The 25,380-nt window shown below is 45.5% G+C and overlaps 2 protein-coding genes across 2 annotated transcripts in view; both read right to left on the reverse strand.

The window, feature by feature from the left end:
- The window catches only part of LOC141106826 (uncharacterized), a 559,651-nt gene that overhangs the window by 259,169 nt on the left and 275,102 nt on the right, over positions 1-25,380 (reverse strand). The window lies entirely within an intron of this gene.
- Positions 3,697-25,380, reverse strand: part of LOC141105469 (uncharacterized) — a 35,594-nt gene continuing 13,910 nt past the window's right edge. The window contains exon 4 of the mRNA XM_073595319.1: positions 3,697-8,463. Coding sequence (XP_073451420.1) covers positions 6,169-8,463 — 2,295 coding nt within the window. The 3' untranslated portion in view covers positions 3,697-6,168. The remainder of the gene's footprint in view (positions 8,464-25,380) is intronic.

Consider the following 25,380-nt stretch of genomic DNA (forward strand, 5'->3'; position numbering starts at 1 on the left):
TTCCATTGGTCACCAATATAAGGGACCACTACACTGACCACTCATATAAGGGGGTCCTTCTCCCATTGGTCACCAATATAGGGGACCACTACACTGACGACTAATATAAGGGGGTCCCTCTCCCATTGGTCACCAATGTAAGGGACACTACACTGACCACTGATTTAAGGGGACCTTCTCTCATTGGTCACCAATGTAAGGGACCACTACACTGACCACTGATATAAGGCGTCCTCCCATTGGTCACCAATGTATGGGACCACTACACTGACTATTGATATTAGAGGGTCCATCTCTCATTGCTCACCAATGTAAGGAACCACTACACTGACCACTAATATAAGGGGGTTCTTCTCCCATTGGTCACCAATGTAAGGGACCACTGATATAAGGGGGTCCTTCTCCCTTTGGTCACCAATATAAGGGACCGCTACACTGACCACTGATATAAGGGGATCCTTCTTCCATTGGTCACCAATATAAGGGACCACTACACTGACCACTCATATAAGGGGGTCCTTCTACCATTGGTCACCAATATAGGGGGCCACTACACCGACCACAGATATAAGGTGGTCCTTCTCCCATTGGTCACCAATTTATGGGGCCACTACATTGACCACTGATATAAGGGGGTCCTTCTCCCATTGGTCACCAATGTAAGGGACCACTACACTGACCACTGATATAAGGGGGTCCTTCTCCCATTGGTCACCAATGTAAGGGACCACTACACTGACCACTGATATAAGGGGACCTTCTACCATTGGTCAACAATGTAAGGGACCACTACACTGACCACTGATATAAGGGGTTCTTCTCCCATTGGCCACCAATGTAAGGGACCACTACACTGACCACTGATATAAGGGGGTCCTTCTCCCATTGGTCACCAATGTAAGGGACCACTACACTGACCACTGATATAAGGGGACCTTCTCCCATTTATCACCAATGTAAGGGACCACTACACTGACCACTGATATAAGGGGACCTTCTCCCATTGGTCACCAATGTAAGGGACCACTACACTGACCACTGCTATAAGGGGACCTTCTCCCATTGGTCACCAATGTAAGGGGCCACTACACTGACCACTGATATAAGGGGACCTTCTCCCATTTATCACCAATGTAAGGGACCACCACACTGACCACTGATATAAGGGGACCTTCTCCCATTTATCACCAATGTAAGGGACCACTACACTGACCACTGATATAAGGGGACCTTCTCCCATTGGTCACCAATGTAAGGGACCACTACACTGACCACTGATATAAGGGGACCTTCTCCCATTTATCACCAATGTAAGGGACCACTACACTGACCACTGATATAAGGGGGTCCTTCTACTAGTCACCAATAAAAGGGACCGCTACACTGATCCTGATCAAGCTTCCCGAGTGCCCCCTGCAGCGTGCAACAGCAGTGATCTGTGATCGCTGTGTCCTTCGGACTGTCCAATCACAGTGTAAACAGGGTTTGGCGGTTATCGGCAATTCCCTCCTCACACTGACAGCACCGAGAGCTGAAAATTGTCTTGGGCAGGAAGGGGGGGAAAGTGCCCGGTAGACTCAGGGTTAAAGGCATGACTACCTCACGGGGCGACTGGGGAGCACCAGGGGCACAATGGAGCACTTTGAGGACTTTGTACAGGAATGTGTATGGAGGACGTCTCTGAGAATTATTCCTCCTTCAGTAAAAGAACTTTGTTGTTATTAAACCCCTTCAATACCGGGCACTTTAACCCCCTTCCTGCCAGGGCCAATGTTCAGCTTTCAGCGCTGTCGCACTTTGAATGACAATAACGCAGTCGTGCTACACTGTACACATAGGACATTTTTATAATTTTTTTTTTCACACAAATAGAACTTTCTTTTGATGGTATTTAATTACCACTGCTGGCGTTTTTTATTTTTTTGTTAAACAAACTAAAAAAGACCAAAAATTATAAAAAAAATGCATCTTTCTTCGTTTCTGTTATAAATACCAGTGGCAGCCAGTTGACAAGGGGCACAAGGGCGCCGCCACCCCCCCCCCCAGCTGTGTGGCCATGCACTGTGCGGGGCGCCAGACCAACAGGTCTCTACCAGGTCCGTCACCATCTCACAAGCAGGTGACCACAACCCGAGGCCCCAATTGGCCAGTATCATAATGTCCTCAAGGCGAAGAGCACCTGTACATTTTTAATACTTTTTTTTTTTTTTATTTTACGTTTTTTTTTTTTTTTCTTACATACTGTGAACAGAGCAATACAGTGGTGATCAGCGACACTGACTGGCAACAGCATGTAAAAAACATACATTTTTAATCATTTTTTTCTACAATTTTGTTTACATATTGTTGCCAGTCAGTGTCACTGATCACCAGTGTATTGCTCTGGTCACAGTATGTAAAAAAAAATCGTAAAATGAAGAAAAAAAAATGGAAAAATGTAACATTAAAAAAAAAAAAAAAAAAATCTTTTTATTTTTTTACGATTTTTTTTTAACATATTGTGACCGGAGCAATATAGTGCTGATTAACAACACTGACTGGCAACAGTATATAAAAAATAAATAAATACATTTTTAATAATATTTTTATTACTTTTTTTTTAGGATTTTTTTTCCCCGTACATACGATGAGCAGAGCATTACACTGCTGGAAACCGTATGTAAAAAATAAATAATACATTTTTAATAATATATTTATTACCCTTTTTTTTTTCCTTGTACATACAGTGACCAGAGCATTACAGTGGTGATCAGCAACACTGACTGGCAACAGTATGTAAACAAAAATACATTTTTAATACTTTTTTTTATGATTTTTTTTTTTTTTACATATTGTGACCAGAGCAATACAGTGCTGATTAACAACACTGACTGGCAACAGTATATAAATAAATAAATAAATAAATAAATACAATTTTAATAATATTTTTATTACTTTTTTTGGGAGGGGGGGGGGGTTCCGTAAATACGGTGACCAGAGCATTACAGTGGTGATCAGCGACACTGACTTGCAACAGTATGTAAAAAAAATAAATTTTTGATAAAAAATTTTAGACATATTGTCACCAGAGCAATATAGTGCTGATTCACAACACTGACTTGCAACAGTATATAAAAAAAATATATAAATACATTTTTAATAATATTAAAAGGGAGAAGAATGAGGGAAAATGTGGGACTTTATATGAGGTATAGGGGTGCCGCTCAGGTCCCCCCCTCCATCCCGGTTGAATGAAATAAAAAATGAAGGAATAGCGGGACTTTTTATATAAACACACGGGGGCAAAAATAAAATTGATAGCTTTTAATAGAATCAAATAATTATAGAGTTTCTGTATTCAAATAATTCAATGCATGATGCTATATATGAGATTATTCGTACAACTACTACAATTCATTGAAACCACAGAAGATATACATACATACATATTCCAACAAGGAATCAATATATAATATACATAGTATAGTCAACACATTTGGAGCATGATTACATGATTAAAATGGAAAAAATATAAAAAACAAAGAAAAGAGAAAGGTGTTGTAGGGGGGAGAAAAACCAATTAATATGAAACGGCCTGATCAGATGCATCAATGTGTACACTAGGTTGTTGTAGGCTCTACGCGTTTCAAGGTATTTGACCTATCGTCACTTCTGCCTTTTCTCCTCTCCCTTTCTCCCCCTTCCTGTTCCTCACCATTTGCCCCCCTCTAATCACTCCGCCATTCCCTTCCCCTCCCCCTTTCCCTTTTCAGCTTCCTATTTCCCTCTCACCTTTTTCACAACTTCACACCTTTTTTCTATTCACACTAATCCTCTTCACCCCCTCTTATTCCTTCCTGTGTTCTACATCTTTCTTTCTCTACCTCTTTCTCCTCACTTGTGCCTCACGTTCACTCCACAGCAACATAACTTTCTTTTCCTTTTTTGGCTCTCTTGTTCCATCACTTTCTACACTGTTATTCCTGCGGGGCGTCGTCCATTCCTGTGGTTTGCTTCCTGCGGCATGTCCCCTCAGCTCCCGAGCATGACATACTTGGTTTGGCCTGGGTGTTTCATGGCCGCACCGCCACTGTGTGGACCACACATGTAAGTGTACGGGCAGTTTGGGTCCATCAGGGAAGACCCTTCCTGACTGTTCTGAGTTTTTTTTTTTCTTTTTTTTTTTTTGTTTTTTTTTTTTTTTTCAAATAAACATTTTTCTTTCATTTTTTAGATTATCACTATGGTTCCTTGCTCCTGACGATAGGTCAAATACCTTGAAACTCGTAGAGCCTACAACAACCTAGTGTACACATTGATGCATCTGATCAGGCCGTTTCATATTAATTGGTTTTTCTCCCCCCTACAACACCTTTCTCTTTTCTTTGTTTTTTATATTTTTTCCATTTTAATCATGTAATCATGCTCCAAATGTGTTGACTATACTATGTATATTATATATTGATTCCTTGTCGGAATATGTATGTATGTATATCTTCTGTGGTTTCAATGAATTGTAGTAGTTGTACGAATAATCTCATATATAGCATCATGCATTGAATTATTTGAATACAGAAACCCTATAATTATTTGATTCTATTAAAAGCTATCAATTTTATTTTTGCCCCCGTGTGTTTATATAAAAAGTCCCGCTATTCCTTCATTTTTTATTACATTTTTAATAATATTTTTATTACTTTTTTCTTTTAGGATTTTTTTTTTCCGTACATACGGTGACCAGAGCATTACAGTGGTGTTCAGGAACACTGACTTGCAACAGTATGTAAAAAATAAATAATACATTTTTAATAATATATTTATATAACCTTTTTTTAACGTGTTTTTTTTTTTTTTTTGTACATAAGGTGACCAAAGCATTACAGTGGTGATCAGCAATACTGACTCGCAACAGTATGTAAAAAAAAAAAAATAAATAAATACATTTTTAATATTTTTATTCCTTTTTTTGTGTACTTACTGTGACCAGAGCATTACAGCGTTACCATAGTAACATTGTACTACTCTGGGGAGGTGATCAGGATTTTTTTTTACACATTGTGATCACTTATAACAGTGATACTCATTGTTATAAGCAAACATCTTTTTTTCTGAATTAAATCCTTTCATTCGGTGTGTATTGAGATCATCACAATAGTACACAATGAATGGCATGCATGGAAGCCCTCCATTGTTTACAGTTGTCATGTGATCTGCTGTGATTGGTCACAGTGACCACATGGTACCATCAGCGGGCGACAGATCCTGACGTATCCCATCACATGACGTCCACACAGGATAACAGGGGCTCCCGGCTCGACCGTCGTTTGCCTATATAGGCCCAGGCAGGAAGCAGTTAAAATACCTAATCTGAAACCAGTGCCTGGTGTATCAATAGAGCCGGGCCTGACAGGGGAAGAGAGGAGTTGGTGAATGCTGTACCAATGTTCAACCAGCAGAGGAGCCGTCCAGAGGAGGATATATTGCTGTTATCAATGACTACAGTGTTAGTATCAGGTGCACAAGCAACCAGCTAGTCAGGAAGCGGGTGACATTTCAGGTAGGGGCAGGAGGCCCTGGTGATGAAGGAGCTCGGTGCTTAGGCGACCAGTTCCCCACATATTGGAACTGAACTTGCGGTTATTCAGAGAAAGAAATAGTGAAATAACACATTATGGCCACTAGATGGAACTGACGATTATAGGAAATTACGTTTTTAAGAAAAAAAAAAAAAAACAGACCTGTGTTTGTGAAATCTTCCACCACAAAATGTACTCAGCCAATGAGAGGTAATGACTCCATTTTTATTATAAAAGGCCTACAGACTGCCTTTTAAGTGTTGGGGTTAACATGTTTCGTCCTGGAAGACAACTTGGGGAAACAGACCTGTTGCAAGAGTTTACACCACAAAATGTACTCAGCCAATGAGAGGTAATGACTCCATTTTTATTTTTCTCCTGCTATCAATGGCCAACACAGTACAACACTTCATCCATGTCTTTGGTGATCTCTGATCTCCTTATCAACTGTTTCTTACATGATGAAGATCAGCCATGGAGTATATCTGAGGTGTATATCAGGGTGTGCTTCTTCCCCACATGTCCAGCAACATTCATATACAAGACATTTCCCGCACTCACTAATACACCTCGAGGGTTGTGTGGGACCCCTGATGTACAGGAAGACAGGACTTCAGTGAGGAACAATTCCCTCACTCAGGACAGGGATATGGCTTCTCCCCCCCGTGTGAGATCTCTGATGTTTGTACAAATTGTGCTTATCTGAAAAACATTTCCCGCATTCTAAACAGGTATACGGCTTCTCCCCCGTGTGAGACCTCTGATGTCTGTCAAGACTGGACTTCTGTGAAAAACATTTCCCGCACTCAGGGCAGGAAAGTGGTTTCTCCTCCGTGTGAGATCTCTGATGTCTGTAAAAATTGGACTTATCTGAAAAACATTTCCCGCACACAGCACAGGAATACGGCTTCACACCCGTGTGAGACCTCTGATGTTTGTTAAGACTGGACCTCTGTAAAAAACATTTCCCGCACTCAGGACAGGAAAGTGGTTTCTCCCCCGTGTGCAATTTCTGATGATCGTCAAGAGAGCCCTTCTGTGAAAAACATTTCTCGCACTCAGGACAGGAATACGGCTTCACCCCTGTGTGCAATTTCTGATGTTTGTAAAGATTAGACTTCTGTGAAAAACATTTCCCGCACTCAGGACAGGAATACGGCTTCTCCCCCGTGTGCAATATCTGATGTCTGTAAAGACGGGAATAATCTGAAAAACATTTCCCGCACTCAGGACAGGAATACGGCCTCTCCCCCGTGTGAGATCTCTGATGTACAGAAAGATTGGACCTATATGGAAAACATTTCCCACACTCAGGACAGGAATATGGCTTAACACCCATGTGAGATCTCTTATGTTTGTTAAGACTGGACCTCTGTAAATAACATTTCCCGCACTCAGGACAGGAATGTGGTTTCTCCTCTGTGTGCAATTTCTGATGTTTGTAAAGACTACACTTCTGTGAAAAACATTTCCCGCACTCAGGACAGGAATACGGCTTCTCCCCCGTATGTAATCTCTGATGTGTGTAAAGATTGGACATCACTGAAAAACATTTCCCGCACTCAGGACAGGAATACGGCTTCTCCCCCGTGTGAGACCTCTGATGTGTGACAAGGTCTGATTTTGTTTGAAAACATTTCTCACATTTAGAACAGGAATACGGTTTCTCCCCCGTGTGCAATTTCTGACACCTGCAAAGACATGACCTATCTGACAAACATTTCCCACACTCAGGACAGGGAAATGTTTTTTCCCCCATGTGAGATCTCTGATGTAGGACAAGTTCTGATTTTTGTACCAAACATTTCTCGCACTCAGCACAGGAATGTGTCTTCTCCCCAGTGTGAGATCTCTGATGTCTGTAAAGCTTAAATATCTGTGAAAAACTTTCCCCACACTCAGGACAAAAAAATGGCTTTTCTTCCATGTGAGACCTCTGGTGTAAGTTAAGTTTAGACTTCTGTGAAAAACATTTCTCGCACTCAGGACAGGAGTATGGTTTTTCCCCCGTGTGTGACCTCCGATGTGCGACAAAATCTGATTTTTGTACAAAACATTTCCCACACTCAGAACAGGAATACAGCTTTTCCCCTGTGTGAGATCTTTTATGTTCACTAAGTTTGGATTTAGAATGAAAACCCTTCCCGCACTCAATACAGGAAAACCTCTTATCTGTCGGAAGGACGGTACCGTCCCTCACAGTCTGAGGTTCCTCAGGATAAGAGGAATACGATGGTCCGGCACCGTCCCGCACAGTCTGAGGTTCCTCAGGATAAGAGGAATACGATGGTACGGCACTGTCCCTCACAGTCTGAGGTTCCTCAGGATAAGAGGAATACGATGGTCCGGCACCGTCCCTCACAGTCTGAGGTTCCTCAGGATAAGAGGAATACGATGGTCCGGCACCGTCCCTCACAGTCTGAGGTTCCTCAGGATAAGAGGAATACGATGGTACGGCACCGTCCCTCACAGTCTGAGGTTCCTCAGGATAAGAGGAATACGATGGTCCGGCACCGTCCCTCACAGTCTGAAGTTCCTCAGGATAAGAGGAATACGATGGTCCGGCACAGTCCCGCACAGTGTGAGGTTCCTCAGGATAAGAGGAATACGATGGTCCGGCACCGTCCCTCACAGTCTGAGGTTCCTCAGGATAAGAGGAATACGATGGTCCATCTACACTGTGTGGTGCCGGATGGACATTTGAGGTAGTCGGGTTTTCTCCTGGACTATACTGTGTGATGTCCTCATCTTCTACTTTACAGTCTGGAGACAAAGTGAGACAATCCTCTGAGGTTTTCCTCATCTCCCGTCCATCTACTAAAATAGAAATACAAAGATTATTACTAGACATGAGCAGATTGGTTCCCCTAAACCAGGACTCCGCCCACATCAGGCAGCTTTGTCTCTGAGGATCTTACAATTCCACCCTCAAGGTAACTAGTAAATGGGTCTTCTGATCTCCTACCAGTTCATTTCTTTATTCATGGACCTTAGTCAGAGAGTGAGGAAACAACGAGAACTGTCTTTTATAGGAGTGACAGTGATGAGGGGATGATAGGACGAGTGCTTTCTTTGCTTGGCCTCAGTATATCCTGTTGGCCACCCTGCAACCCTGGAATGTGAGGAGCGATCTCTTCTTGGGGAGGACAGCTTTAATGCCAAGTCTGTTTTCTAGACTTCTTACCGACCTTATTTGAAGCCCACATGCCTTGAGATAGCAACCCCACCGGCATAATGTCTCATGTTATGTATCCATAATTTTAACATCACACAATGAAATATTGAAAAACATCTTTCTATTCAATACTATGTAAGTAGTCTCTGGAAATGTTCGGTATTGTATATATTTTTTGTACCATGACTGCAATCCTCTACTTGTGAAACTGATTATATTTGTCTCTTATTATGCCATAGAGGAATTCCTCCTCTTCATGCACCCCTGAAGAAGGACTCAATTACTACCCCGAAACGAGTTGGTTGTAAGGGGGGTCTTTCAGTATGGTGATTTTGTCTAGAAAAAGTCATATTTCATGTCTAACCGTATTTTTAATCATGTCTAATTATAAATAAAAATCTTTTTGTTACTATTATACTTGTATACATTGATACTATTTGGTGCAACAAAAGTCCACCCAGGGGAAAAATTCTCTTCTTTCTTAGTCAGAGAGTGAGGAAACAACGAGAACTGTCTTTTGTAGGAGTGACAATGATGAGGGGATGATAGGACAAGTGATATATATTGGTTGGTATAAACAGCTCAATCTCAGTGGTTGTTGAGGATACAAAGCTAAGCAGGACGATAACTTCACATCAGGATATAGAAACCTTACAAGAAGACCTTAAAAAAAAATTTGAGGTTGGCAACTACATGGCATATGAGTTTTAATGTTGAAAAATGTAAGGTAATGCCCTTGGGGGCTAAAAATATAAACACAAGTTACTCACTAGGGGGAGAACCTCTGGGGGAATCCAGGATGGAGAAGGATCTGGGGGTCCTAGTAGAAGACAGACTCAGCAGCGGCATGCAATGGCAATGCCAAGCTGCAGCAAGTAAAGCCAGCAGAATATTAGCATGCGTTAAAAAGGGGATATACTCCAGAGATAAACCTATAATCCTGTCTCTTTATAGAACTCCGGCCACATCTGGAGTACTCCGTCCAGTTCTGGTCACCAGTCCTCAGGAAATATGTGCTGGAGAGCTTGGGAGAGTTCAGAGAAGGGCAACTAAATTAAAAAGGAGGCTGGAGGACGTCAGTTATGAGGAAGGACTACAAACATTAGACCTATTCTCCCTGGAAAAGAGACGCTCAAGAGATGATATGAGAGCGATATACAAATATCTCAAAGGTGACCCCAGCGTAGGGAGGAAACTATTCGGTCTCGGGGTCGTAGAAGACACGGGGCTACACAATGAGATTAGAGAAGAGGTTTAACCTTAAGCTGTATAGGGTTTTTTTTTCACTGTCAGGGCAATAAGGGTGTGGAACTCTCTTCCACAACTGGTGGTGTCAGCGGGAAGTATGGATAGTTTTAAAAGATGGGCGTGCATCTTAGAGAACACAACATACAAGGATACGGGGAAATGATTACAGACATGAACACACACCTACACAATTTGAACTGGATGGACTGTTGTCTTCAGTCAACGTTACCAACTATGTAAATATTTACTTAACCGAGACAAGTTGCAGAGGTCCCACCCCGCTGCCTCCCATCTCCTGAGACTGCACTCAGTGACTTGGGTCTGAGACTATACAGACATATCCCTCCACCCGGCACAGCCAGCAAATAACAGAGCAAGTAACCCCGGGAGAATTGTTCTGTCAGAGGTCTTACTAGACCCGGGTATGGGGCAGAAGACCCAAGGTACATTGATAAGAAATATGTAAAGAATTACAAGTGATATCAACATTTGCCTTGTTCCTTATATGCTTTTTTCTAGCTAAAATGGCGCTGACTTATTGTTTATGCAATCTGCTTAGTTCCGACCAACACCTACAACAATATTTAAAGAATTAGCAAAAGTTTACCATAATAGGAAATATTGCGTAAAGACACACTGTTTTTTTGACAAATAAAGCTGACGATGCACCATGAGTCACCAGTGTGCCTTAGCCAATGGTAGCTTGCCAAATACTGCTATAAAATGACATGTGTAAAAGGGTTCTGGATGACTCTGTTGAAACTCCTTGCTGTGTACAGAGCTCATCCCTATGTACCGGCACATTTGTAATAAATCTGTCTTCTAATCAACATGACCGGAGTTGACTGATCAGTGAGAGAATGGAATTTTACCGACATACATACCCCAGGTGCCTAGGTCAAGCAAACCCTATGGTGAAAATCAACATTTTGCTTCCAGCTGAACCCCAGAATCTCCATAAATCCAGTCTAGATACATAAATTGTGTCTGCAGCACAGAGAAGGAAGATTATCCGAGAGAAATACAGGAATACAGGACGGGGAACACAGCTCAGGAAAGTGACCAGGGGATTACAGGCTGATATCACCCAGTCCCCGCCCTACTCTGGACCAATCAGTGATCAGTATGGGGGGAGGAATGTATTTAGTGTTAATGACCCACCTGTGCTGATCTCTGTAGGAGTGTCCTCCTCTATAAATGTCCCCGTTATTCCATCCTCCTCCATAGACTGCTGATCATCCCTCACATACCTCTCTTCTTCTTCTGATTCCACCTCAACTTTTATATCTATCAGATCTTCATCCTAAAACAAGAGAATGAAAGAAAAGCACACCCTGTAAGGTCCATAAATCACCTCCATGAGTCACTTTGAAGTTCTGGATGCTCCGTTCCACCAACCTTGTAATAGTAAGGGATGGTGTGATCTTCCTGTGTGGAATCCCGGGAATACAGAGGACGGGGACATCTCTCTGGTTGGTTTCTGTAGCTGGATGACTCCACCATGGTGTCCTGGTACAGATCTTTGTGTCCTTTTGGAAACCCTGACTCCTCTATCACCCCATCCTCCTCTCTTATCTTTTCTTTAACAGCAATATTATTAAAGCCGAGGTTTCCACTCTGAATATATAATAAAATGACATCAATGGTAACAATGCAGATAATGTACAGATCCTAATGATACTATCAGTGATTGTTCCTCATCTACCTGATGATGGTGAGGGATGGTGTGACCTTCCTGTGTGGAATCCCGGGAATACAGAGGACGGGGACATCTCTCTGGTGGGTTCCCATTACTGGATCCATCTGTAGGAAACACACACACTGACTGAATACATTGTTTCTATGTGTTTATCAGACGATGGGGGATCTAGGTGGACCCTCCGTACTGCTCTCTCCTTTACAATAAAGTCTCCTCTTACCCGGTGATGTGAGGGGCGGCTGATTGTCCATCATGACGTCCTTGTAGAGATCCTTGTGTCCTTCTAAATACTCCCACTCCTCCATGGAGAAATAGACAGTGACATCCTGACACCTTATAGGAACCTGACACACACAATGATACAGTCACCATCCAGACACATCCCTTGTCTGTTACTGGATAATGTCCCAGAATTCCCAGAATCCTCCTCACCTCTCCTGTCAGCAGCTCCATCATCTTCTTGGTGACTTCTAGAATCTTCTCCATGTTGTGTCTCTCAGGTTTTAGGGAGTCACATGGAGGCACTGTGATGGTCATATGATCACCTGACTTCACAAGAGGAAATCTCTGTATTGAGGAACCAATAGGAATGTCATGTTAGAATCCCAGAATCCTCCTCACCTCTCCGGTCAGGTCTGTGTTTTATTAATAGAGATAAGAGTGATGTCATGTGACCTCCCAGAATCCCCCTCACCTCTCCGGTCAGGTCTGTGTTTTATTAATAGAGATAAAAGTGATGTCATGTGACCTCCCAGAATCCTCCTCACCTCTCCGGTCAGGTCTGTGTTTTATTAATAGAGATAAGAGTGATGTCATGTGACCTCCCAGAATCCTCCTCACCTCTCCGGTCAGGTCTGTGTTTTATTAATAGAGATAAGAGTGATGTCATGTGACCTCCCAGAATCCTCCTCACCTCTCCGGTCAGGTCTGTGTTTTATTAATAGAGATAAGAGTGATGTCATGTGACCTCCCAGAATCCTCCTCACCTCTCCGGTCAGGTCTGTGTTTTATTAATAGAGATAAGAGTGATGTCATGTGACCTCCCAGAATCCTCCTCACCTCTCCGGTCAGCAGGTAGATGATCTCCAGGGTGAGGTTTAGTATCTTCTCAGTCATGTGACTCCGGTCCTCCTCCATCCTCCTTGGTGTGGTCATGTGATCTCTGCGGGTTTCTCTGTAGATGGATAGAGGACAGTTATTTGGACTGTATTGGTTGTACAATGTTAGGATGGGGATATAAGGAGTCATTATGCCGGCTGCCCCCCGGCGGGGATTGGAACATGAAGATCGGGTTACTTAGGAGACTATGTATAAAAAACATTTCATAATCACACAGAACATTTACATTTACATTTTTTTTTGTGTGAATACAAACATTCTTCAGACTTTTGTTCTTTTCTGAACAAAAGTTCTTTTTATATTGGGCAGTAGTAAAATAGCACTTTGTGGCCACTAGGTGGGGCTGAGGAGCACAGGAAATACATGCGCCTTTTGCAACAAGAGTTGGGCTCCATGCATACTGAGCTTAAATAAGACGTCTGTTCTCTTGGGAGTAAATAACGCTCACATAGAGCATTTTTAGTACAAGTTTAGGACAGTTTTACGCTTTTTCTGCCGGTGAGCTCCAATCAAAAAACACGAACCGGAAGGTTTTTTTTTTTTTTTGCCTCTAAACGTTGAGCTGAAAATATGCCTGTAAACGTCCTAATGTGCTTGGACACATAGAAGAACATTGAGCTGCTTCTACAGGCAGAACACAGAACTCCTGGAGAAGCAGCCATTTTTTATGCCAATGTTCAGGGAGCCTTACAATGTTTTGGATAACGCTAGAGGGAATGAGCAAATAAATGTAACCAATGGGTGTGCAGCATACACAAGTTGTTGAAAAGTTGTTGGAGCCCCATTTGTAGGCAGCCTGCTGTCACCTTGCTGTGTGAAAAACAGTGTGCACTAAAAGCAGCACACATTTATCCCTCCCATGAGGAGATAGTAGGGGAGAGCAGTTGCTGTACGGAGAGATAGTAGGGGGAGAACAGTTAATGCACAAGGAGATAGTAGGGGGAAGAGTAGTTGCTGCACGGGGAGATAGTAGGGGGACAGCAGTTGTTGCACGAGAAGATAGTAGGGGGAGAGCAGTTGCTGCACAGGGAGATAGTAGGGGGGAGCAATTACTGCACAGGGAGATAGTAGGGGGAGAGCAGTTGCTGCACGGGGGAATAGTAGGGGGAGAGCAGTTGCTGCACGGGGGAATAGTAGGGGGAGAGCAGTTGCTGCATGAGGTGATAGTAGGGGAGAGCAGTTGCTGCACGAGAAGATAGTAGGGGGAGAGCAGTTGCTGCACAGGGATATAGTAGGGGGGAGCAATTACTGCACAGGGAGATTGTAGGGGAGAGCAGTTGCTGCACAGGGAGATAGTAGGGGAAGAGTAGTTGCTGCATGAGGAGATAGTAGGGGGAGAGCAGTTGCTGCACGAGGAGATAGTAGGGGAAGAGTAATTGCTGCACATGGAGATAGTAGAGAGGAGCAATTACTGCACGGGGAGATAGTAGGGGGAGAGCAGTTGCTGCACGAGTAGATAGCAGGGGGAGAGCAGTTGCTGCATGAGGAGATAGTAGGGGGAGAGCAGTTGCTGCACATGGAAATAGTAGGGGGGGGGCAATTACTGCACGGGGGGATAGGAGGGGGACAGCAGTTGCTGCACGAGGAGATAGTAGGGGGAGAGCAGTTGCTGCACATGGAAATAGTAGGGGGGAGCAATTACTGCACGCGGAGATTGTAGGGGAGAGCAGTTGCTGCACAGGGAGATAGTAGGGGAAGAGTAGTTGCTGCACGGGGAGATAGTAGGGGGAGAGTAGTTGCTGCACATGGAGATAGTAGGGGGGAGCAATTACTGCACGGGGAGATAGTAGGGGGAGAGCAGTTGCTGCACGAGTAGATAGTAGGAGGAGAGCAGTTGCTGCATGAGGAGATAGTAGGGGGAGAGCAGTTGCTGCATGAGGAGATAGTAGGGGGGAGAGCAGTTGCTGCATGAGGAGATAGTAGGGGGAGAGCAGTTGCTGCACATGGAAATAGTAGGGGGGGGCAATTACTGCACGGGGGGATAGGAGGTGGACAGCAGTTGCTGCACGAGGAGATAGTAGGGGGAGAGCAGTTGCTGCACATGGAAATAGTAGGGGGAGAGCCGTTGCTGCATGAGGAGATAGTAGGGGAAGAGTAGTTGCTGCATGAGGAGATAGTAGGGGAAGAGTAGTTGCTGCACAAGGAGATAGTAGGGGGAGAGCAGTTGCTGCACATGGAAATAGTAGGGGGAGAGCCGTTGCTGCATGAGGAGATAGTAGGGGGAGAGCAGTTGCTGCATGAGGAGATAGTAGGGGAAGAGTAGTTGCTGCACGAGGAGATAGTAGGGGGAGAGCAGTTGCTGCATGAGGAGATAGTAGGGGGAGAACAGTTGCTGCACGGGGAGATAGTAGGGGGAGAGCAGTTGCTGCACAGGGAGATAATGGGGGAGAGCAGTTGCTGCACAGGGAGATAGTAGGGGGAGAGCAGTTGCTGAGGAACATAACAGAGGTAGGGTTGCACAAACTAGAGGCAGGGTACATCTCCAACCGAAAACACAGCACACAGAGGAGGTGACACACTTCCGTTGACTACTGTCCACAAGGACAATAGGGGGCGCCTAGCAGCTGTAGCATATAGGTTGGTTATATCTTCCAGAGGCGCAGAGTTTATTACTTTATCATAACCAGATATGATGTACTTTTACACCCCTGAGCCCCCCCCCCCCACTTCCGCAGACTCCTCCAGGTTGTAGGACTTCTCCACACAGCCTCTTCTTCCCTATGCTCCATTGGTTGCAGGCTCTCTGATGTCATCCAGCTCCCTCCACTGGACAGAAGGGGGGACAGTCCATTGGCGGAATGTGGGGAAGTAGAAGAGAGTGCTGACCACCAGGGAAGTAGAGGACCGGGTTAGTAAAAGTGTTTCTCCTGCTTCCCTACACTTAAATGACCATTAAACCTTCAGAGGTGGACCGTTACGTAAGGGTTAAATGCTCCTTTAGGTCTCGGCCATTTTTCCTTACCCCAGAGATGGGCTTTAAATTTTTTTTTTTTTTTTTTACACAGATGGTAAAATCAGCATTTGTTCGTTATAAAGTTACCCCCCCCCCCCCCCCAACACACACAGACAATTATGTCAACTCTTAAAATTGCAACTACCTTCACTACCCAACATGGTGCAAAGACAATGCTGTAGAAGCTCCTACAGGTCATCAGCTTAGAGAAAACCGGGAATAACGGCCCCCAGAATTATTCCTCTCACTCCGGGGTGTGACAATGTGTGCCCCCCCCGCCATGTGATAGTATAGTAGAAATGACAGGTCCTCTTTAAGGAGACATCAGAGGTCTATTAGACCCCCTAACATCACCTATGGCCCCCGGTGAAGCTGATGAAGGACAGATCGGGATTAATCAGCTTCTTCCCTGACCACAGTGACCGGGGAATGACGGCTCTGAGCCTGGAAGTGATGAAATGCTCGTCTCTTCCGGGTTCATTCACCGGAGAGGAGATCCGAGAACTGATCACCCTCCACTCCATCCGCCATACCGGTCCCGGGCCTGCAGGAGGGGCAGAGGAGCCCGGGGTACATGGAGGAGGTAGTCAGGAGTGGGGGAGGGGTTTGTGTCTTCGGAGGAAGGGTGCGGAAGTGCCAATTTCAGTACAAACCGAATCCGAATCTCATCCCTCGTTAGAGACTGCTAAGGGGAGAAGGTGACATCTCCAATATGAAGAGAACGTTCCGACCCCGTAAGTGGGGGAATATTCTGCCCCTGGAGGGGTTAATCTAGGTCTCCACACTATATATGTGTATATCATCATCTGCTGGAGATAAAAGACATCACAGTGACTATGGAGGAAGAGGACGGACATGACGGGGGGGTTACTGGGTGTAAATAGAAAATAAGATCTTATTACCTCCTCTACTGCCAAATCCAGCTTTGTCTTCTCTCTATTTCCTCCCGACTCACCTCTCACCCGGAACTTCCTGTCTGGCCCTGACATCACTTCCTGTCTTCCATAGAGACTTCCTGTCTGAGTAGAAGTGAGATCACCACCTTGTGGAGCTCAGAGGAACTGCAGTCCCCGAGAAATGTCTCGTAGTGTGAACACGGCCTTGTGCTGTGTGTGTATGTACTGTATATCCTTATAGATGAGGTCATCTCCACTCCCACCAAGGGGGAGAGAAATATATTACTGCCTAGTCCAGCCTTTCTCAGCCAGGGTTTCTCCAAAGGTCTCTAGGGGTTCCTTGAGCCGTAGCTCCCAACTGTTCCTGATTTCGAGGGACTGTCCCTGATTTGGAACAATGTCCCTCTGTCCCCCTTTCCCCCTCATTTGTCCCTCATTTTGGTATGATCCACATAGTTGTATATAAAATGCACTTTTTATCTTTCAAAAGCTGATTCCCAGTGCTAAACCTTTCATCCAATTTCTAAATTGCTGCATTTGTACATTTTTAAAGCCAGTATAAATGAATAGTAGTGGTAAAAAAAAGCACTTCTGGATTTGAGTAACCTTTTCTTTTGGTTAATTCTCCTTTAAGGGGGTGTGGCAGGGGGCGTGTAATATGCCTACATACATTTTCTAGTAGGTGTCCCTCATTCCCATCTGAATATGTTGGGAGGAATGCCTTGAGAAATGAACAATTTCTGTCTCTCGGTAACAACTGACATCAATGATCTGTAAGGGGGGGCAGTCTTCCCAATGATGACAATGTAAGAAAGTTTTTCTACCACTGATATAAGGGGGTCCTTCTCCATAAGCCACCAATGTAAGGGGCCTCCACACTGACCACTGATATAAGGGGTCCTTCTCCCATTGGTCACCAATGTAAGGGACCACTACAATGACCATTGATATAAGGGGGTCCTTCTCCCATTGGTCACCAATGTAAGGAACCACTACACTGACCACTGATATAAGGGAGTCTTTCTCCCATTGGCCACCAATGTAGGGACCACTACAATGACCATTGATATAAGGGAGTCTTTCTCCCATTGGCCACCAATGTAGGGACCACTACAATGACCATTGATATAAGGGGTACCTTCTTCTATTGGTCACCAATGTAAGGGGCAACTACCAGTGTTGGCTGGACCACAAGGGGTGCAGGGGCTCTACCCCCCCCGGCCCGCACAATCCGCCCCCTAGCCTGCACAATCAAACATCAAAACGTTCCAATTCTAAATAACTAACAATATGACTAACACCCTTCGACATCTCAAAGTTAAAAAATGTTAGTCATACTATCAATCATCCGAAAACCAATCGATCCATGTGTGTGGCCGTGCACTGTGCAGGGCACCGGACCAACAAGTCCCCACCAGGTCCGTCACCCACTCACAAGCACGTGACCAGAGCCTGAGGCCCCAATTAGCTTGTTTCATGTTGTCCTCAGGGCACAGAGCACTGCGCCTCGAACCCTCCCTCCCTGCGATACCAGCGAATCAACACTCGCCATCGGCTTCTGGCTTCCCGCCCTGGCCAATCAGGACAGGAGGCCGAAGACCCAGAACCCGGAAAGAAGACCAGGTCAACACAGAAGCCGCGGCGCTGGGCACCAGGGGAGCCGCGACTGCTGGAGGGTGAGTGCAGACCTGAAGGGGCCCACGCATGCCTGTCCAAAATCCTCCAGTACCAGCCGCCACTGACCACTACATTGACCACTGATATAAGCGGTTCTTCTCCCATTGGTCACCAATGTAAGGGACCACTACACTGACCACTGATATAAAGGGGTCCTTCTCCCATTGGTCACCAATGTAAGGGACCACTACACTGACCACTGATATAAGGGGTCCTTCTCCCATTGGTCACCAATGTAAGGGACCACTACACTGACCACTGATATAAGGGGTCCTTCTCCCATTGGTCACCAATGTAAGGGACCACTACACTGACTACTGATATAAGGGGGTCCTTCTCCCATTGGTCACCAATGTAAGGGACCACTACACTGACCACTGATATAAGGGGGTCCTTCTCCTACTGGTCACCAATGTAAGGGACCACTACTAGTGGGCTCCAGGTTGTGTCTCAACCGAGGTTCAGACTGAATTTTGTTTGTTTGAAGATTCAGAGAATGACCAAACTAAATGAGTATTCATCCATGTATAACCCGATTACTATCGCTGCTAAATACTACTGTCTGCTCAGCCCCCATTCCTGGTCAGCCAGGCTGTATGCTCAAAGAGTCTGTTATGGATTTTTTTGGGGAACCTCATTGTTTTTACACGAGGATCCCCTTTCCTGAAAAAATCTGGTCTGTAATTTTTCGGGACTCTACGCAAATTTTTTTTTTTTAACAAAAGGAGCCGGCAATGAAATGTCATTTGTCAGCAATTTCTTTGTAAATGTCACTTTTGCTGTACCGTCTCCTACAAGCCGGCAATGAAATGTCATTTGCAGCAATTTTAAACTTTTTTCCTTCATAAATATCAGCGCTGGTGCAGCTCTTCTGTCCATCACAGACATATCCCCCTTCGCAGACAGGATTAGGACACCCCCCCAGGATTAGGACACCCCCCAGGATTAGGACACCCCCCCAGGATTAGGACACCCCCCAGGATTAGGACACCCCCCCAGGATTAGGACACCCCCCCAGGATTAGGACACCCCCCCAGGATTAGGACACCCCCCCAGGATTAGGACACCCCCCAGGTTTGGGACCCCCCCCAGGATTAGGACACCCCCCAGGATTAGGACACCCCCCAGGATTAGGACACCCCCAGGATTAGGACATACCCCAGGATTAAGACACCCCCAGGATTAGGACACCCCCGATTAAGTCACCCCCAGGATTAGGACACCCTCCCGGATTAAGACACCCCCAGGATTAGGACACCCCCAGGATTAGGACACCCCCCAGGATTAAGACACCCCCAGGATTAGGACACCCCCCGATTAAGTCACCCCCAGGATTAGGACACCCCCAGGATTAGGACACCCTCCCGGATTAGGACACCCTCCCGGATTAAGACACCCCCAGGATTAGGACATCCCCCAGGATTAAGACACCCCCAGGATTAGGACACCCCCAGGATTAGGACACCCCCTAGGATTAGGACCCCCCCCCAGGATTAGGACACCCCCAGGATTAGGACACCCCCCCAGGATTAGGACAACCATCAGGATTAGGACACCCCCCAGGATTAGGACAACCGTCAGGATTAGGACACCCCCCAGGATTGGTGTCCTGGTGCAAGAGACACATTGGTGGCTGAGTGTTGAGAGGGTCTTCAAGAGAGCGAATGTTCTCCTGGGATTTAGAATTGGATCCCTTTCACCTGGTCTCCACCATAGCTACAAGTGAGGGGTATTTTCCTGTGGGGTACTCATGGAGTAGGGTGCGGGAGATAGAGTAAGCGTGTTCTGGTACATGGTAACCTAGGTGTAGACTGTTCTGCTATGAATCTTAGTTGATGGCAGGAAGCACCTTATAAGGGCGATAGGTGGTGGGACCAATGGTGTGATGTAACACCTGGTCATCCACCTGAGACTGAGCTCCCAGTGGTTGAATTTTAGCACCAAGTTTGAAAAGTTTGCACTGTGAAGTGGATACATTCCAGACATAGTCCCAACGCTGTATCTTGGCCTAGGCTGACAAGGCCCAGGTCGGCACTTTGCAGGGGGCAGCAAAAAAGCTGCCCAAAACAGCCTCCTCCTGGCTCCTGCGCAAAAAGAGTCCCCGTGCGCTTTTAGTGTAGTGCCAGTCTTATGGGGCGGACTGGGCCAGGGGGCAAATTGGTCATAAAGCCACACCTATGGCCACTGATAAGCTGCACTGATGAGGCAGCACTGATGGGCACCAATAGGCTGCACTGATGAGGTTGACTTATAGGCACTGATAGACTGCACTGATAGGCTGCACTGATGGATACTGATGAGACTGACAGTGACTATGGAGGAAGAGGACGGACATGACGGGGGGGGGGTTACTGGGTGTAAATAGAAAATAAGATCTTATTACCTCCTCATCTGCCTCTTCCAGCTTTGTCTCCCCTCTATTTCCTCCCGACTCACCTCTCACCCGGAACTTCCTGTCTGTCCCTGACATCACTTCCTGTTTTCCATAGAGACTTCCTGTCTGGGTAGAAGTGAGATCACCACCTTGTGGCTCTCAGAGGAACTGCAGTGCCGAGAAACGTCTTGTAGTGTGAACACGGCCTTGTGCTGTAGTACTCTATATCCTAATTAGCGTTAGGCGAGCGATTCGGCCCGAGCATGAGTTCAGGCCGAACAATTGCCTGTTAGAGCATTTGGCAAACATCCGAATTATCGTGTGCTCGACCGTTTGATCGGCCAGCTGAATGACCACAATGTACTGCGCAGCCGTGTAACACAGTGCATTGGAAGCCCTGATTGGCTGAAGCAATGAAAGCTTTGCCTAATCAGGGCACAGAACACAGTCAAGAAGCTAATGATGACTCTCTCCAATCATGGCTCATTGCTCTTAGTCCCACCCCCTCTACAGAATAAAACTATTTCTATTGCCGGTGTTCTGCCGAGAAAGATCCGCTCGGCGGATAAGGACCCCCCTCTACTGCGCAGACGCTGCTCCTGTGCAGTAGGATCCGGCGGAAATAGCCGACGATAAATAGGGGAAAATCAGCTGTACACGGCGCCTGTAAGAGGGCTCGCTTCGCTCGGCTCTTTTAGATTCCCCCTCTAGGTCCACTTGGATGGTGGGGAAGGAACCTGGACCCAGAGCACAGGCGCCGTGTACAGCTGATTGTAGATTTTGTCGTTCGGCTATCTCCGACGGCTGCTAGTAGTTGGTACTGCGCAGGCGCTGCGCCTGCGCAGTACAGGGGGGGAATTTATCCGCCGAGGGAACTTTCTCGGCAAGACACTGGTTTATATGGACAGCCATGTCTTGGTAGGTTTGCAGTTGTGTCATAACCTTTCCATTTTCCGATGATGGATTGAACAGAGCTCTGTGAGATGTGTAAAGCTTGGGAGATTTTTTTTATGACATAACCCTGCTTTATACTGTAGTGCTGACAGTTTTTGTTTTTAGTCATCTGTATGTTATAAAAGAATATAAGTTGATCTAGTGCACAATTGAAAAGGTACAACACTTTTATGTTTCATGATTAAGAGAAGTGACATGGAAGTGATTGATTGTTTACTTCTGAACATTAACTATGACCTACCCACAATGCTCCTGGACAAGAGAAGAACTGAACTGCATTGTGGGAGGATATAAAAGGGCTGGGAGCGGCCATCTTAGGTCTCTTGTTCCTGGGATCCGTTGCCTGCCAGCAGAACTCTGTGGGTGTGTGTGTGTCCCACAGGGTTGCGGTCTACCTTGTGAAGGAGCGGAGCAGCAGCAAGGATCCTGCCATCATATCACAGTGTGCTGGAGGAGCAGAAGTTATTGTTCCGGAGACCCGTGGGGGAGGTAACCGAGGACTCCTGGTCATTAGTGAACAGAACAGTGTGACGGTGTGGTGGTGCCTCCATACGGACTGAGAACTGCTGAAACGGAGACATCCATCTGCCTGGATCCCGTGTGGTGAGAGGGTTAACACCCGGAACTTTGTTTAATACTACACACACTTAGAACTGTTACAGAGTATTGCTCGGACTGATAGTCCCACGGAACAAGTTAAGTTGGAGAACGTTTGCATAGATTTCAGTATTCAAGAACTGATGCTAGATGTTTGTCTTCTTCGTATAAGAACACTTAATCAATCTTCTGGATTATAATTTTCTTAGTGTATTTCCTTACACTGCGCAACGCTCAAGAAGAACCCTCTTACAATTACAAATTTGTAGCTAGCGAAGGTTGAAGACATCAAGACTTTCTCTTTTATTGCAGGGCCCTGCATCTAGTTACAAAGAGTAGTGACTTTACGGTTTAGAGCAGGGGGAGCTCCCTGGTACAGATATATATATATATATATATATATATTTGGGTATATTTGTGTTTGTTACCAAGATTGTCATAATTGTCTACTATACTGTTGCACTACGTTGGTGTGATAGTGTAGTCACTGTAATAATTCTTTATATAAATATATAATTTATTCACACAAAGAAGTTATCTTGGTTATTACAGAAGTTTGTGTGCAGTGTTGTTATTTCTCCTGCAGGTGGAGCTACAAGCACCCAGGTAGAGGTAAATATAAATATAAGTGTATATTGTGGGTTAAAGTTGGTACTAATATCATTACAACACTGCACTACAGCTGTGTCAAGGGGATTGAACAATTTAAGAGGGGTGAAAAGAATAGAGGACAGGCCCAATAATAAACCAGCAGCTCCACCGTGAGTTGTTGCTACAATACTTCTCCACAACTTTTTCCCTGACTTGTCTTGTGTGTTCCTTGGCTTTCATGATGCTGCTTGTTCACTAAGGTTCTCTAACAAACCTCGGAGGGCTTCACAGAACAGGTGCATTTATACTGAGATTAAATTACACACAGGTGAACTCTATTTACTAATTTGGTGACTTCTGAAGGCAATTGGTTCCACTAAATTTTAGTTAGGGGTAATGGGGGCTGAATAAAAATGCACGCCACACTTTTCACACATTTATTTGTAAAAAAAAGTTGAAAATCATTTTCCTTCCACTTCACAATTATGTGCCACTTTGTGTTGGTCTATCACATAAAATCCCAATAAAATACATTTACGTTTTTGGTTGTAACATGACAAAATGTGGAAAATGTCAATGGGGTGCGAATACTTTTTCAAGGCACTGTACTTGATTCAGATCTTGGTTCTGTCAACTAGGTTGAGAAAGGTAGGAACATGAGCCTACAAAGAGCCATAAGCACACCACCAGCTGTCGACTACAGGCAAATTTCTCTGCCCCATTTGCTGCAGCAAAAAAAATAATACAGTCGCTGCCACCCACATGCCCAGCATCTAAATTCAAGCTTGTCAAAGCTGCTGGCTTTACAACTCCTGCCTTTTTTCCATTTGGTGAATTCTGCCCCCTTCTGTGAATTTGCAGAATGTGCTGTACCGCAATGGCAGGTTCCCAGTCACTATTTCTTTGCACGTAGGGCCATTACAGCTCTGTACCATCACGTGGAAGGCAATGTTGTGGCATTGTTGGACAAGGCAGTCAGCTGCAAGGTCTACATAACTACTGACATGTGGTCCAGCAAGCATGGTCAGGGACAATATACAATATTTCATTCACAGCACACTGAGTAACTCTGCTTCCAACTTGGAAGGATGGAGGACAGGGCTCAGTGCTGCAGATTGTAGTGCTTCCAAGGCTCCAGACAGCTAGTGTCAGCTCCACCCCCTCTTCCTGCTCCAGCTCCATGCCCTCCTCTGCTGAATTGTCCTATGAACCACCAGTACCCCCTAAGCTTTCAAAAGGGCTACTCAATGAGTCAGGCTAAAATATGCCATGCAGTGCTTCAGCTGGTCTGTCTAGGAGACAGGAGCCACACCGGAGCAGAGATTCTGTCAGCTCTGCAGGGGGCAGGTCCAGACGTGAGCCAGGAATAATGGTGCGCGATAATGGCACTAACCTCCTGTCTGTCCTTCAACAGGGAAAGTTGACACGTGCCGTGCCTGGCACATGTCCTCAATTTGGTGGTCCAGTATTTCTTAAATAGGTACCCAGGGCTGAAGGATCTGCTAAAGCAGGCCAGAAGAGTCTGTAGCCATTTCAGGCGATCATACACAGCCAGTGTTCGGTTGGCTAAAATTCAGCGGGAATTCCACCTGCCCATAAACCGCCTGATTTGTGATATGCCCACCAGGTGGAACTCGACTTTGGCAATGCTGCAGTGGCTGCACATGCAGCAGAGGGCCGTCAATAAGTACCTTTGTGAGTATGGCACCAGGACAGGGTCAGGGGAGCTTGGCTTCTTTTTGCCACGCCAGTGGCTACTGATTAAGGATGCATGCACTGTTCTGTCACCATTTGAGGAGGCCACAAGAATGGTGAGCAGTGACAATGCATGCATCAGTGACACTGTCCCTCTAGTCTTCCTGCTGGGGCACACGCTTCGTGAAATCATAGATAGGGCACTTGAGACAGCGGAGAAAGAGGCAGACTTCCTTTCCTCTCAAGGCTCTCTTTATGCAGATAGCATTCCTGTGAGGCTGCCAAACACACAAGAAGAGGAGGAGGAGGATTGTGTAAGCATGGATGTAGAGGATAACACACAGTAGTCTTCAAGGGATGGTTTTCAGTCCCCAGAAACCCAAGGAGTTGTACGTGGCTGGGAGGAGGTAGTTCCTGACAATGTCATCCATAGTAATCCAGATGACTCAGAATTGAATGCCTCTGCAAATTTACACTGCATGGGCTCCCTGATTCTGCAAAAGGACCCTAGGATTCGTGGTATCAAGGAGAGGGATCATTACCGGCTGGCAACCCTTCTTGATCCATGTTACAAGGGTAAAGTTGCAGAGCTCATCCTGCCTTCGCAGAGGGAGCAGAGGATGAAACATCTTCAGGACGCCTTGAAGAAAAGTTTGTGTAACGCCTTTCCAGACCCTGGGAGGTTACCATTTCCTGGTGCTGGACAACGTGTTTCTGAGGCTTTGTTCAGTCAGAGGAAGAACGGTGGAGAAGGTGGTCTGCTGACTGATGCCTTTAAACAATTTTTTAGTCCTCAGGGCCCAGGGCTGATGGGTTTAAGCAGCCATCGGCAGCGTCTGCATTATAT

Source organism: Aquarana catesbeiana, linkage group LG08, assembly GCF_042186555.1.
Source record: "Aquarana catesbeiana isolate 2022-GZ linkage group LG08, ASM4218655v1, whole genome shotgun sequence".
Taxonomy (NCBI): domain Eukaryota; kingdom Metazoa; phylum Chordata; class Amphibia; order Anura; family Ranidae; genus Aquarana; species Aquarana catesbeiana.